The sequence below is a fragment of the Pongo abelii genome, chromosome 16 (assembly GCF_028885655.2).
Source record: "Pongo abelii isolate AG06213 chromosome 16, NHGRI_mPonAbe1-v2.0_pri, whole genome shotgun sequence".
In the NCBI taxonomy this organism is placed as follows: domain Eukaryota; kingdom Metazoa; phylum Chordata; class Mammalia; order Primates; family Hominidae; genus Pongo; species Pongo abelii.
This window is the reverse complement of record NC_072001.2, coordinates 42,653,481-42,667,715: the sequence shown is the minus strand read 5'-3', so window position 1 is coordinate 42,667,715 and position 14,235 is coordinate 42,653,481. Positions and strand designations below refer to the sequence as shown.

Genomic DNA, 14,235 nt, shown 5'->3' with positions numbered 1-14,235 from the left:
AGCTTATCACTTTTTCCTGTTGAATCTCAAAGCAAGTTTTTATTTCCTTTGAAGCAAGAATTATAAACGGAAACATAAGAAAACATAGTAACAATCTTAAATGTCTGAAATTTTTTAATTTGATGATGTATCTTTAGGTTACTCACAGATTTTAAAAATATCAAGCAGAAACTTATGATACTTTAAGCAAGGTAATTATCATATAGTGATAGGCATATACTCTGACTCTATCTGGGAATACCCATTGACAGAATTTTGTGAGAACAGAGAACATTTACAGATTTCCTCAAAAAAAAAAAAAAATAGCCTGAGACTTCTCGTTTGTATGTATGTGACTGGGAGCCTTGTTGGAATTTAAAAAATCAATGATTATAGTTGCCTTCTTTTCCCATGTTTAAATTTTGATTTTTCTTTCATTAGTCTGCAAAATATAGTGAGGCTTGGCAAAGTAAAGAAGAGATGGAAAATACAAAAAAATTTTTATCTTTGACTGCTGTTTCTGAAGAAACTGTTGGTGAGTAGATGGAGATGTCATGCAACTTTGTTTTTATCTGAGTCATGGAATATTTGGATTAAAGTAAAATTCCCAATCCAATTTTTATGTCCTGTTCTTTGTGAGTTTGACTGTTCTTTAGGGAAATAACTGATCACATTAGGTAGGATTATATGAAACTACTCCGAGCTTAGGTATGTTTCGGTGTCTTGAAGTGTTTGTGTCTGCTTGACGGTAAGGGGGACAGGGCAGGGACAAACTGGGAAATAGACAAAAGTATGTCATTGCCTTTACTTCCTGTCTCTTTTAGGTGTCTTTAGACCCCACTTTCTGCATACAATTCCCTAACTGCTGACGAGCCTGTGGAACTCCTTTTGTTAAAATCTGTGACTGATTTGTCCTATTTCCTGGTCTCTCACAGTCCTATATTTTTGAGATGAGCCAATTCTGCACATTTATTTCTACCTTTCTCCTTTGTTTGTATGTATATTTGTGAATCTTCTTTTTTGAAAACAGAAATATTATGGAGTCATGTAACCTGTAACCCATTTATATGATGGTGAAAATTTTAGGGATTAGAAACATTTTGTATTTTTGTATATCCTCATTGAAACATCAAAAAATACTAGTCTGGCCTATATTAAATTCATAGATCATTTACTTTTTGCATCTTCTGTTTCGTTACGGAGGTAACACATGTATAATCTATATAAGAAAATATTGGTTAAACAAAAAAAATTACTATCAGCTGAATTCTCAACTTGTAGAAATAACCACTATTAATATTTTAGTTTACTCTTTATCTTTTGAGATGTGTTTAATGCAAATATCCATGTATATATTTTGAGAATAAAAATATGATCAAATTATATATGTATATGGTATTTTGTAACCTTTTCCCCACTAATTTGTATTTCATGAGCACCTTTAACTGTCAATAATAGATGTGTGTGGTAGTTTGTTTCCAAACGGCTGCCATTAGTTCCTTCCCTTTATTTGTGTTCATTCTCCTCCTCATTTAGAGATGGAGTCCATGTTTCCCTCCCATTTCAGTCTTGGCTATCCTGGAACAACTTTGATTGATATATTACAGCAAAAATGATACTATGCCATTTCCAGGCCTTGTCTTTAAGAAAACAGGCAGTTTCTGCTTCCCTTAGAATGCTCACTCAGAGGAAAGCCAGCCATTGTGTAAGAGGTCAGGTTACCCAAGGCTGCCGTGCTGTGAGAAACCCAAGCAAGCCATATGAAGGGGCTATGCAGAGAGAAGATGATGGTGGCCAGTTCCTGGCTATAGTGATTTTGGTAATGTCTCTCTCAAATTCATGTCCACTTGGAACATTGGAATGTGTCTTTATTTGGAAACAGGGTCTTTGCAGAGACTCAGTTAAGATGAAGTCTTATTGGATTAGGGTGGGCCTTTAAAAAAGAGGAGAGGACACAAAGAGACACAGAGCCACAGGGAAGAAGGCTGTGTGAAGATAGAGGGATGTAGCTACACTCCAAGGAATGCAAGGATTGCTGTAAGCCAGAAGAAGCTGGGAAGACCCAAGGAATCATTTGGAAGGAATGCTCTGCTGACACTTTGATTTCAGATATATCTTGATTTCAGATATCTTCTAGAACTGTAGAGAAAAGATTTCCATTGTTTTCAGCCACCCAGCCTGTGGTAAATTGTTATAGCAGCCCTAGGAAACCGATACACTGACTGTTCAACAGTTTCAATGCGGACACTGAATAAAGGAGCAAGCTTGGACATTTCAGCTCCACCAAACACAATGCAGAGACTAACCAAGGCTAGACATATGGCCCCCTGACCTGCTCCAGGCATCTCCAGCCAAAGGGAGCTACCCAGCCATCTGAGGCCCCATTCATAGTGGAGCAGAGATAAATTGTTCCTGCTGTGTCCCTCAAATTCCTGGCCCACAGAAGCATGAGCATAATAAAGTGTTCACTGCTTTATGCCATTAACTTAAAAAATTTTTATTGTAAATTGACAATTTATATTTATGGGGTACAAAGTGATATTATGATTTATGAATACAATATAGAATAATTAAATCAAGCTAATTAGCCTATGCATCACCTCAAATATTTAACATCTGTTATGGTGAGACCATTTGAAATGCAGCCTCTTAGCAATTTTGAAATGTGCAATACATCCTTATTGATGATATTCACCACACCGTGCAATAGATCTCAAAGAAAAACGCTTATTCTTCCTATCTAACTGAGACTTTGTACCCTTTGGCCATTATTTTCTGATTTTCCCATCCTCCAGCTTCTGGTAACCACCATTCCACTCTGCTTCTATAAGTACAATTGTTTTGGATTCCACATACAAATGGGAACATGTAGTATTTGTCTTTTTGTGTCTGGTTTATTTTGCTTGGCATAACGTCCTCTAATTCTATTCGTGTTGTTGCAAATGATAAAATTTCCTTCTTTTTAAAGACTGAAAAGTACTCCATGTTGTATATACACCACATTTTCTTTATCCATTCATCTGTTGGTGGATACTTAGGTTATTCCGTAACTTGGCTATTGTGAGTAGTGCTGCAGTGAGCATGGGAGAGCAGACATCTCTTTGACAAACGAATTCCAAAGCTTTTGGGTAAATGCCCAGAGGTGGGATTTCTGGATCATATGGTAATTCTATTTTTAGTTTTTTGAGGATCCTCCATACACTTTTCCATAATGGCTGTAGTAATTTACATTCCCACCAACAGAATACAAGGGTTTCCTTTAATCCACATCCTCACCAACACTTTATCTTTTGTGTTTTTGGTGAGAGCCATTCTGACAGGAGTGAGATGATATTTCATTGTGGTTAATTTATATTTGCTGAATGATTAGTGAGGTTGAGCATTTTCTGCGTATTTGTTGTATGCCATTAAGCTTTATTTTTTACTTTTTATTTTGAAATAATTTTAAATTTATGGAAAATTTGCATAAGTAGTACAGAATTCCATATACCCTTCCCCCCAGCTTCTCCTAATCTTACATAACCATAGTGATAAAAACTCAGAAATCAACAATGGTATAATACCATTAATTAAAGTATAGACTTTCTTAAAAATTTACCAGCTTTCCCACTAATGTCCTTTTTATTTACTAGTATCCAATCCAAGATCCCATGTTACATTTCGTTGTCATGTCTCCTTAATCTCCTCCACTCTGTGATAGTTCCTCAGTCATTCCTTGTCTGTCGTGTTGTTGACCCTTTGGGAGAGTATTGGTCAGCTATTTTGTAAAATATCCTTCAGTTTTGGTTTATGTGATGTTTTCTCATGATTAGATGAAAGTTATGAATTTTGGCAAGTATACTCTGGAAGTTATGTGCCCTTCTCAGTCAATCACACTTGGTATACCTAATGCTGTTATATATTATTATAGGTAATGTTTCACCTTGATCACTTTGTTAAGATGGTGTCTGCTGGTTTTCTCCACTGTAAAATTACTATTTTTTTCTTTTACAATTAATACATATCTTGGGGGAGATGCTTTAAGACTATGCAAATATCCTGTTTCTTCTCCAGCTTTCACCAACTAATTTCAGCATCAATCAGTAGATCTTGCCTGTAATAATTTTTACCATATGCCACTAGATTTGGGGTGATTTTTTAATGCAACAATAGATAACTGGAACAATGTGCATCAGCATTATTTTTAATGATTATATATTAATTCATTAGATGGATGTGCCATCATTTGTTTTACTAATACCCTTCTATTGAACATTTAGATTATTCCCTTAGTTTTTCAATTTTTTAAATTACACATAATGTTGCAATGACATCCTTAGTCAATTATTGGAATGATTACCTTCTGTGGTAGGCTGAAAAAAATCCACCCCAATCCCCCAAGAGATATCTATGTCAAATCCCTAGAGCCTGTGAATGTTACCTTATTTGGAAAAAGGGTCTTTGCAGATGTGATTAAGTCCTGGAATATTGAGATGGGCCCTAAATTCCATCATAGGTAGTCTTATCAGAAAGAGATGGAGGGAGAAGAGGTAGATAAGGAAGAGGAAAAGGCGCTGCAAAGATGGAGGCAGAGATTGGAGTGATGCAGCCTCAAGCCTGCTGGCAATCACCAGAAGCTGGAAGAGGGAGGAACAGAATCTCCTCTAGAACCTCTGGAGGGAACGTGGCCCTGCTGACACCTTGATTCTGGATTTCTGGCCTCCAGAACCACGAGAGAATAAGCTTCTGTTGTTTGAAGCCACCAAGTTTGTGGTAATTTGTTAGGGCAGCTGTAGAAAATGGGTATACTTTCGAATACATTCCTATAAGAGGAATACTTAGTCCAGGGTTGGACTTTCACAAGATTTTTATTCACGTTGACTTATTGAAATCAATTTAAACTCTTACCCACATTGTGTCTGAATATTGTTTTTCTATGCCAACAATGGATTTTGTAGTTATTTTTAAGCTTTGTTTATTTAAAGTGGAATCACAATAATTTGTATTTCTCTGATTATCAGGGAGGTTATAGATTTATTCTTTTGTTTAGCCAAGTTGTGAGTTACCTATTCATGTCTTAGGCTCTTTTATAAAGTGAGATATTCTTTATTGATTTAAAAGACTTTTTTAAATATTAAGGATATTAATTATTTGTCACAAATACCAAAAGCATTTTTCTAACTTTTTAAAAATTTTGTGACATTTCTTGCTCTAGTTAGTCATTTCTTTTATGTCATCATTCATTGGTACTCTGCTTTAAAAGGCCTTTTATGTCTCAGGATTATATAAAAATATGTATTTTCCTTTCATCAGTTATAATTTAATGAAAAAATTTAAATATTAACCCACTTGAGATTTATTTTGGTATTAGATATGAGGTAGAGAGTTGATTTCGTTTTTTTCCCCCAATTTGCTAACCAGCTATTCCAAGACCCTTTATTGGATAATCCATCATTTCCCCACTTATTTGAAATGCTAGCTTTATCATGTAGGAACTGGGTTTATTTTCAGATTTTCTATTTTATTCCATTAAAATTTCTGTCTGTGCTGATGTTAATACCACTCTATTTTGATTATTGTGTCTTTGTAATATATTATATTGGGGCAGTATTTTGGAATAATATGTTTTTCTCAAATCTATTTTTTTTTCTGAGTTTAGCAATGACTACATTATTTTTTAAAGAAGAGACTGCAAAAGCACCTCTAAAGCTATAGCTTATGAACTGCTTTTTTATTTATTTAAATGTCTAAAGACAAGTGTATGAACGTAGTGTGCTTGGAAAAGTACAACTTACTAATATATTTCATTCAATGTTTATCAGTAATTCTACACCTTCATAGAAATGAGACTATACCCCTTATTCCCCCCCCCAAAAAAAAATCCATGGACAGTGTCAGGAATGAGATTCTGGATGTTATAGTATCTCAACATCTATAGTTTGGAAACGAGGAGTCAAATACTGATTTTTCTAGTGGATAGGGCTTTTCTGAAAGACCACACCTGCTTGTGGTTGACTCTGGAGCAAGCAGTGTAAGACAGGCCACTCTGTAAGTGGATCTGTGGTGGCCTTTCAACATTAACCTTTTTGGTCACAGAGTTCACTACCCAGTGAACTTTTGGTCCTGGAAGGCAGGACATTTGTTTTCAGTTGCCCTTTTTTCAAAACCAAATCAAAACTATCAAATATGTTTAATTTTTAAGCTCCTGGCATGTATATTTGGCTTAAATCTATGTACACATTGTATTTCTGGAGTTATGTGACTGCTGTAGACCCTGTAGACACTTCCCATAATGTTAGATTAGTCCTGATATTCTAATGTGGGAATTAATTGGACTTAATGATATGAAAGCTGGAGCTGCAAGGAGCTTGAAAGCTATGTGCAGAGAGAATCATTGCTTTAAACATGATGACATTATTAAAGCTTCAGTTTTTAGATTCAGACTTCTTAGTTATTATGTATTGGCAGTGTGTGCAAAGCAGGTAAGATGCAAAAGTAGGGTCAACGTAAAAGGAAAAGGGAATACAAGATACTGTTAGGTGAACCAGATGTCTGTTGCCCTTCGCTCTTGCTACTGACTGTCTTAATTAGCTCACACTTGACCAGTTCACCAAAATGAAAAGGTAACATTATTGTATTACTGGCTTCTTCAGATTTAATTAGAATCTTTTTTTGATGATTATTCTTTTACAGAAAAGGCAAATTCCTTAATGAAATTTCCTGCTTGCTGTTTACTTCATAGACATATGTTTTGGAGTCATTTATTCCCATACATATCTGTTTTTTTAAAAAAAATTCTTAAAAACAAAAAAGTAGTTAGCATTTACTTTAGGCTGCATTGTTAACCTAATTGTATTAATTTGTTTTTTGGACTATATTACCTTATTCTAAAAGAGGAAACTTTTGGAATAATCAGCTTAAACTTGGTATTATTAGCAGAATATTTTCACTGCAAGTATGAAAGAAATAATTAGAAACACAACAGTCCAGTTTGACTTCATGCCACGGATTTTTTGAAAGTCTCATATTCCTGCTATTTCAACATAAGCACTATCATAAGGTGGTACGAAGCTACTTACATCTGTTCTACACTGAAATGAATTTCCCATTACTCATTGGATCTCAGCTACTGTTTTAATTAGAAATGTATAAAAATTTAAAAATTATTTTAATCAATCATATATAGCCATACAATTCTAAATAAGATATTTTTATAAGTGTTATTAGGAAAACAGGAAAATTTTGCCTTTTTTTCCTGCATGGTAATTTTTTGTTGCCACCACAGTTTAAGGCACTTGTAAATTGTCCAGTAGGTGGCAGCATCTAGTTACAATAAGTACTTTAAAAAGCCTTAAAGCATTAAAAAATTTTTAAAGCTCCTGGCGTACATTTTTGGCTTAAACCTATAGAGCTCACATTGTATTTCTGGAGTCACGTGACTGCTGTACACCCTGCAGACACTTCTTGTAATGTTAGATTAGTCCTGATGTTCTAACATGGAAATTAAGTGGACTTAATGATGTGAAAGCTGGAGCTGCAAGGGACTTGAAAGCTATATTCAGAGAGAATCATTTTAAGCATGATCACATTATTAAAGCCAGACTTATTTCGGCATACTTAGCAATATACCCAAACCTGCTTTCTTTCTTTTCATTTTTTGTCTTTAAACAAAGGGAGAAATTCTTAGGATGGATATTTTTCTTTTCTAGTCAGTTTTTCTTATCCTCTTATTTAAGAGTTAGCTTCAGGTTGGGTGGGTGGTTCATGCTTGTAATCCCAGCGCTTTGGGAAGTGGAGTCAGGAGGATCGCCTGAAGCCAGGAGTTCGAGACCAGCCTGGGCAACTTAGCAAGACCTTGTCTGTACAAAATATTTAAAAATTAGCCAAGCATCAGGAGGCTGAGGTGGGAGGATTGCGTGAGTCCAGGAGTTTGAGACTGCAGTCATGCCATTGCTCTGCAGCATTTGTGACTGTGTGAAACCTATCTCCAAAAAACAAACAAACAAAAAATTAACTTTAAGGACTTTGGGCTGATGGCTGAATGGCAATTTCCAACCTGTTTTCAGCTTCCAAAACACAGAACCCATCCCAGTTGGCTTATAACATCACAAATAAGCAACAGCAAATAAATGAAGAAAATAACTGTGATTGGATAGTGCATTTACTTTTATTTATAGGTGCTAAACACAAAAGAGGCCTTGACTCCAAGAGAAAGTTGAAAACAACATTAAATTGATTTATATCACATTTGAACTTTATAATCCAGACATATTAACCTCAAGTTTACCGGGAGTTTGAAGTAAACAATATTGTACTTGCTAGAGATCTCTGAAGTATTTTAAAAGTCTGTCCCATCCCATTACTGAGGGGTCACTTTTGGGTTTTTTTAGAGGCATGTTGCAAAAATCAAAACTCTTTACATCGCCAGGAGTTTTCCCTTAGTTTCTATCATTTATCTAATGAATACAGGTAGAATTCAATATTCTTTGAGACAAATACATCTAGTGACAGGGTTGCTTTTTGATAGAGGTTATTCTTTTTGTCTTTGTCACATTTCTCTCTTGTGTTTCTAGCTCCAAATATAGAAATACATATAAACACAAAACATCAACATCATAACCAATTCGGCTTTTTCAAATTTGAGACTACTTTTTTCTAGGTGCCTTTTCTGTGAGACTCAGATATATGATACTTCTGCTCTTGGATGCTTGGGTTAAATACTCAAAGAAAATCTGGTAGTCTCTTTCCACTCTGATATGCAGAGGATAGAGGGAGGAAATCACATAACTGTGCTAACTGACACAGGCAAGGATTTTGGTTTTTAATTTCTGTTGGAGTCTCAGCATTGTTTAGCAATCTCTTGCATTCTCCAGAATGGTGATTCCAAACTATTACTATGTGCTTCATCTCCTGTCTTCTGCAAGACCTTCACTGTCTTGGTTGGTCTTCCTTTCCAGAGAAAATGAATCTACAGGGTAGGAATTCCTTTTACATTCATTCCTTCTGTTTCTAAGCTTCATCCTGACTGTGTTCATTCATCCTCTGCCTCTTGCCTCTAACTTTAGATGGAGGGAAGGTACTCTTATTCTCTGAGGCCAAAATCAGTAACATCCCATCCCTTTCACTGTGTTCCTGGCTGTTGGTTTGTTCGTCATTCCATTTTTTCATCTAGAGCTTCAATCTCTCTTGCTCTTTCCCTTTAACTTACCATGTTTAACTCTTCTAGTCCTAAAACAGAATCAAAAAGCCATTGAACCAATGAATAACCAACAGAACATACAAATAAGCCTTTTTCCTCATTTTTTTAAAATCTTACTCTAAAACAGACACCACTCAGTTTCCCTTTTCTCCTCAAAGGTCAGACTTCTTGAAAGAATGGTCCACATCTCTTGGCGCTACTTCGTCAACTTCCATTTACTTCTTAACTTTTTTTCAGTGTCTGTATTTTCTACTGTCATGCTATGGAAGCTGCTTCATCAGTGGTCCTCCTAAATTCGAAATCTAATGGGATACCTCCAGTTTTGATTGTACTTGACCTCACTGTAGAATCTGACACAATGACCTGTCATAGCATAGTACAATTTTTACTGGATTTATTATTCCCTGCTGGTTTTCTTCCTTTTCTTCCCTTCCTCCTCCCTATTGTTGAAACCTATTCCTTCTTTTATATGTTTTCTCTGCTTTGGTTAATGGTCGCATCCCCATCTAGTCTCCTAAACTAGAAACTCAAGAGCCAGCCTCAGTTCCTCCCTTATTGTTCTTTTACACTTTTTCCCTGAGTTCCCCAAATGAGTATCTGTTCTGCCCTATCTATATCTGACCTGTTTTTTTTTTTTTACCCCCATTATTAAATGGTTTGATCTCAGCATTTCTCTATCAGACGATTCAAACAGCTTTCAGTCTCGCCTCCATGGTGTCATTATTTTCCTGCAAGATCATTGTACTGGTTATCTAGTGTCATGTAACAAATTACCCCCAAAACATGGCAACCTAAGCCAACAAACATTTATAATCTCACAGTTTCTGTGGCCAGGAATCTGGGAGTATCTTAGCTGGGTGGTTCCGACTCAAGATCCCTCGTGTCAAATGGTTGCCGGGGCTACAGTCATTTGAAAGCTTTACTGGAGTTAGAGAATCAGCTTCCAAGCTCACTCACATGGTTGTTTGCAGACCTCAGTTTCTTGCTGCCTGTGGGCTGGAGACCTTAATTTCTTACTACACGAACCCCTCCATAGGATGCGTGTATGTCCTCACAACATGGTAGCTGACTTCTAGAGCACATAGTAAGTGCTCAACAAATTGAGTTATTATTAGTAATCCTGGGATTATTAGACATTACTACATCAACAGGAACATGGTTTGTGTCTCTTATATTATTGTTTATATGTCAAGGAATTTCTGCAGGTTTCATACATCTATTAGCTATGCATAGGTCTTATAAATCTTTTCATTGTTATTACCCTGATTGGTGTTTAGCCTATCATATTTACAAAGGGTTATTAATGACATAGACAAAAGTTAGTGACTTTTTAGACATTTATAATTTGTTTTCTATTTGTACATTTAACTAAATTATCTTATTAATTTTAATTATTTTTACTTGTTTACCTTGTTTATTTTTAGTTTATGAACATATCACCAGGAAATAATGTTAATTTTTGTGTCATTTTTAACAATTATTCCTATGCTGAGAACTATAAGAACTTAGTGCTGAAATTTATTGAATGTATTTCAATATATATTTACATTATAAATTTTTATTTCATGTCCAACATATTTAATGTTTTAAAATTAATAGATTTAAATACTAAATGAGTCTTTTATTCATGGGCCAACCCTTCTTGGTTATGGAAGATTATTCTTTTAATTTAGTACCAGATTTAAATGGATGAATTTATTTAGATTTTTTGCATCTATATTTATAAGCAAGGTTAGTTGTGTTTGTGTGTGCACACACAGGTGTGTGAAATGTTTGTTATGGTATAGGGGGTGAAGTTGGGGGTGGAGAGTCGATATATGTGTGTTTGCTTTGTCAGGCTGTGTGAACTTCATAAAATGAATGGGGGTGGCTGCTCACTTATTTCTATGATTTGAAACAGTTTATATAACACAGGGATTATCTGTTCCCTTAAAATTTGAAAGGTTTCACTGGAAAAACCATCTGGTTCAAATAATTTCTTGGAGGCAATTCTCTGACTCTTTTCTCAGCTGCCTTCATGTTTACTATTCTATTTCAGGTTACTAGCTATTCTGGAGTCAATTTTGGCAATGCATCCATGTCACTAAGATTTTAAAGTATCCACTTCACGAATATTTAAAAATTTGCTAACATACAATCTCAGATAGTATTTTAAATAATAATTCTTTTTCATAGTGTTTGTACGTCCTCTTTATCTCTAATTTTGTTCATGTTTTCTCTATCTTTTTAATCTGGAAGTTTTTTCTAAACTTTTTATTTGGGCACAGTTTTATATTCATAGAAAAATTATGAATATGGTACAGAGATTTCCATACCCACTACCAGTTTCCCTTATTATGAACATCTTGCATTTGTATGGTTCATTTGTTTCAACTAGTGAACCAATATTGATAATATTCAGATTTCCTTAACTTTTACTTAATGTCCATTTTTTTGTTCCAGAATACCATCCAGGATGCCACATTCCATTTAGCCCTCATGCCTCCTCAGTCTACTCTTGGCTATGACACTTTCTCAGACTTTTTTTTTATTTTTAATGACCTTGACAGTTTTGAGGAGCACTGGTCAGGTATTTTGTAGAATGTCCAACAGTTGGAATTTATCTCATGCTTTTCTCATGATTAGACTGAGAGTATGTGTTTTTGGGAGGAAAACCATGGAGTTACAGGGTCATTTTCATTACATTACATCATATTATTAACATAACATTGCTATTAATGTTAACTCTGTTCACCTGGCTAAGGAAATATTTGTAAGATTTTTCCACTGTATGTTACCGTATTTCCCCATCCTTTTCCACACTGTACTGTTTGGAAAGAAATTGCTATTTGCAGCCCCTCCTTAAGGAGTGGTGCTGGGAAAACTTGCTAACCATAGGAAGAGGGATAAAACTGGATCTCTAACTTACCATGTACAGAAATCAACTCAAGATGGACTAAGGATTTAAATATAGAAAAATTCTAGAAGAAAACCTAGGAAATACTCTTCTGGTTATTGGCCTAGGCAAAGATTTTATGACTAAATTCTCAAAAACAATTGCAACAAAAACAAAAATTGACTATGGGAACCTCATGAAACTAAAGAGCTTCTGTGCAGCAAAAGAAAATATCGATACAATAAACAGACAACCTATAAAATGGGAGAAGGTATTTGCAAACTATGCCTCCAGCCAAGGACTATTATGCAAAATCTATAAGGAATTGAACAAGCGAAAAACAAATAATCCCATTAAAAAGTGGGCAAAGGACATGAACAGACACTTCTCAAAAGAATACAAGTGGGGAACAAATGTATGAAAAAATGCTTAACGTCGCTAATCATCAGAGAATTGCAAAGCAAAACCACAATGAGATACCATCTCACACAAGTCAGAATGACTATTATTAAAAAGTCAAAAAATAACAGGCATTGGTGAGGCTGCAGAGTGAAGGAAATGTTTCTACACTGCTGGTGGAAATGTAAATTAGTTCAGCCATTGTGGAAAGCAGTTTGGAGATTTCTCAAATAACTAAAAATATAACTACCATTCAACCCAGCAATCAAAGGGAAATAAATTGTTCTACCAAAAAGACGCCTGCACGCGTGTGTTCATCACAGCACTATTCATAATAGTAAAGACACAGAACCAACCTAGATGCCCATCAATGGTGGATTTGATAAAGAAAATGTGGTTTATATGTACCATGGAATACTATGCAGCCATAAAAAAGAACAAAATCATCTCCTTTGTGGCAACATGGACGCAGCTGGAGACCATTATCCTAAGTGAATTAACACAGAAACAAAACTAAACATTGCGTGTTCTCACTTATAAGTGGGAGCTAAACCCTGGGTACACATGGACGTAAACATGGGAACAACAGACACCAGGGACTCCATGAGGAGGGAGGGAGAGACAGGGACAAGGGTTGAAAAACTTTCTATCGAGTACTATGTTTACTATCTGGGTGATGGGATCAATAAAAACCCAAACCTCAGCATCATGCAGTATACCCTTGTAACAAGCCTGTAGTGTACCCCCCGAATCTAAAATAAAAATAAAAATAAAAAAATGATGAAAATATCATTGCTATGAATTTGTTTCTGAACATAGCTTTATCTCTGTAGCACACTCCTGTATGTGGTTTCATCATTTTCCACAAGATGTTATGTTTTTATTTCCTCATTGATCTAATAGTTATTTAGAAAATGATGATGACTTTCTTTTCTTCTCCAGAATTTTGTATAAGTCCTATATTTTAAAAATGAATATACAGTCTCATAATATTGTGGTCATGGTTTTGATATTTTTAAAAATAAATTTTATTGTGTATATTTAAGGTATACAACATGATATGAGATACATATATCTATAAATATATATGGTAAAATGGTTACTATAGTGAAACAAATTAACATATCAGTCACCTCACATAGTTACCCATTTCCTCTCCCCAACCCCCCATCATGGGAAGAGCAGCTATAATCTATTCATTTAGCAAAAATCCTGAATATAATACACTATTGTCAATTATAGTCCTTGAGTTGTACATTAGATCTTTAGACTTGTTAGTCCTACATATCTGCTACTTTTTATCCTTTGACCTACATTTTCCAATTTCCTCCCAGTGTTCTCTCCCCAGGTAATCATTGTTTTATTCCCTTTCTCTGCGTATTTGACTTTTTTTTTTTGGATTCCACATATAAGTGAGATCATGATCATGCAGTATTTTTCTGTCTGTGTCTGGCTTATTTCACATAGTGGCAAAAGGCAGGTTCTCCTTTTTTAAGGCTGATTAGTATTCCTTTGTGTGTGTGTGTGTGTGTGTGTGTGTTTATGTATTACAGCAGCTTTATCCATTCATCTGCCAATGGACACCTGGTTTGTTTCCATATCTTGGCTATTATGAATAATGGAGCAATAAACATGGGAGTACAGATGTCTTTATGAGGTGGTGATTTCATTTTCTTTGCGTTTATACCCAGAAGAGGAATTGCTGAATCATATGGTAATTCTTCCTATTTTTAATTTCTTTAAAAACCTTCATACTGTTTTCCATAATGGCTCCACCAATCTGTATTCCCTCAAACAGTATACA

The 14,235-nt window shown here is 35.1% G+C and overlaps 1 protein-coding gene across 4 annotated transcripts in view; it reads left to right on the top strand.

Annotated features, from left to right (window-relative positions):
• The window catches only part of FSIP1 (fibrous sheath interacting protein 1), a 196,855-nt gene that overhangs the window by 18,191 nt on the left and 164,429 nt on the right, over window positions 1–14,235 (top strand). For all 4 annotated transcript variants that reach the window (XM_024232685.3, XM_063716575.1, XM_063716576.1 and 1 more), the window contains one exon: window positions 421–514. In XM_024232685.3, coding sequence (XP_024088453.2) covers window positions 421–514 — 94 coding nt within the window. The remainder of the gene's footprint in view (window positions 1–420; window positions 515–14,235) is intronic.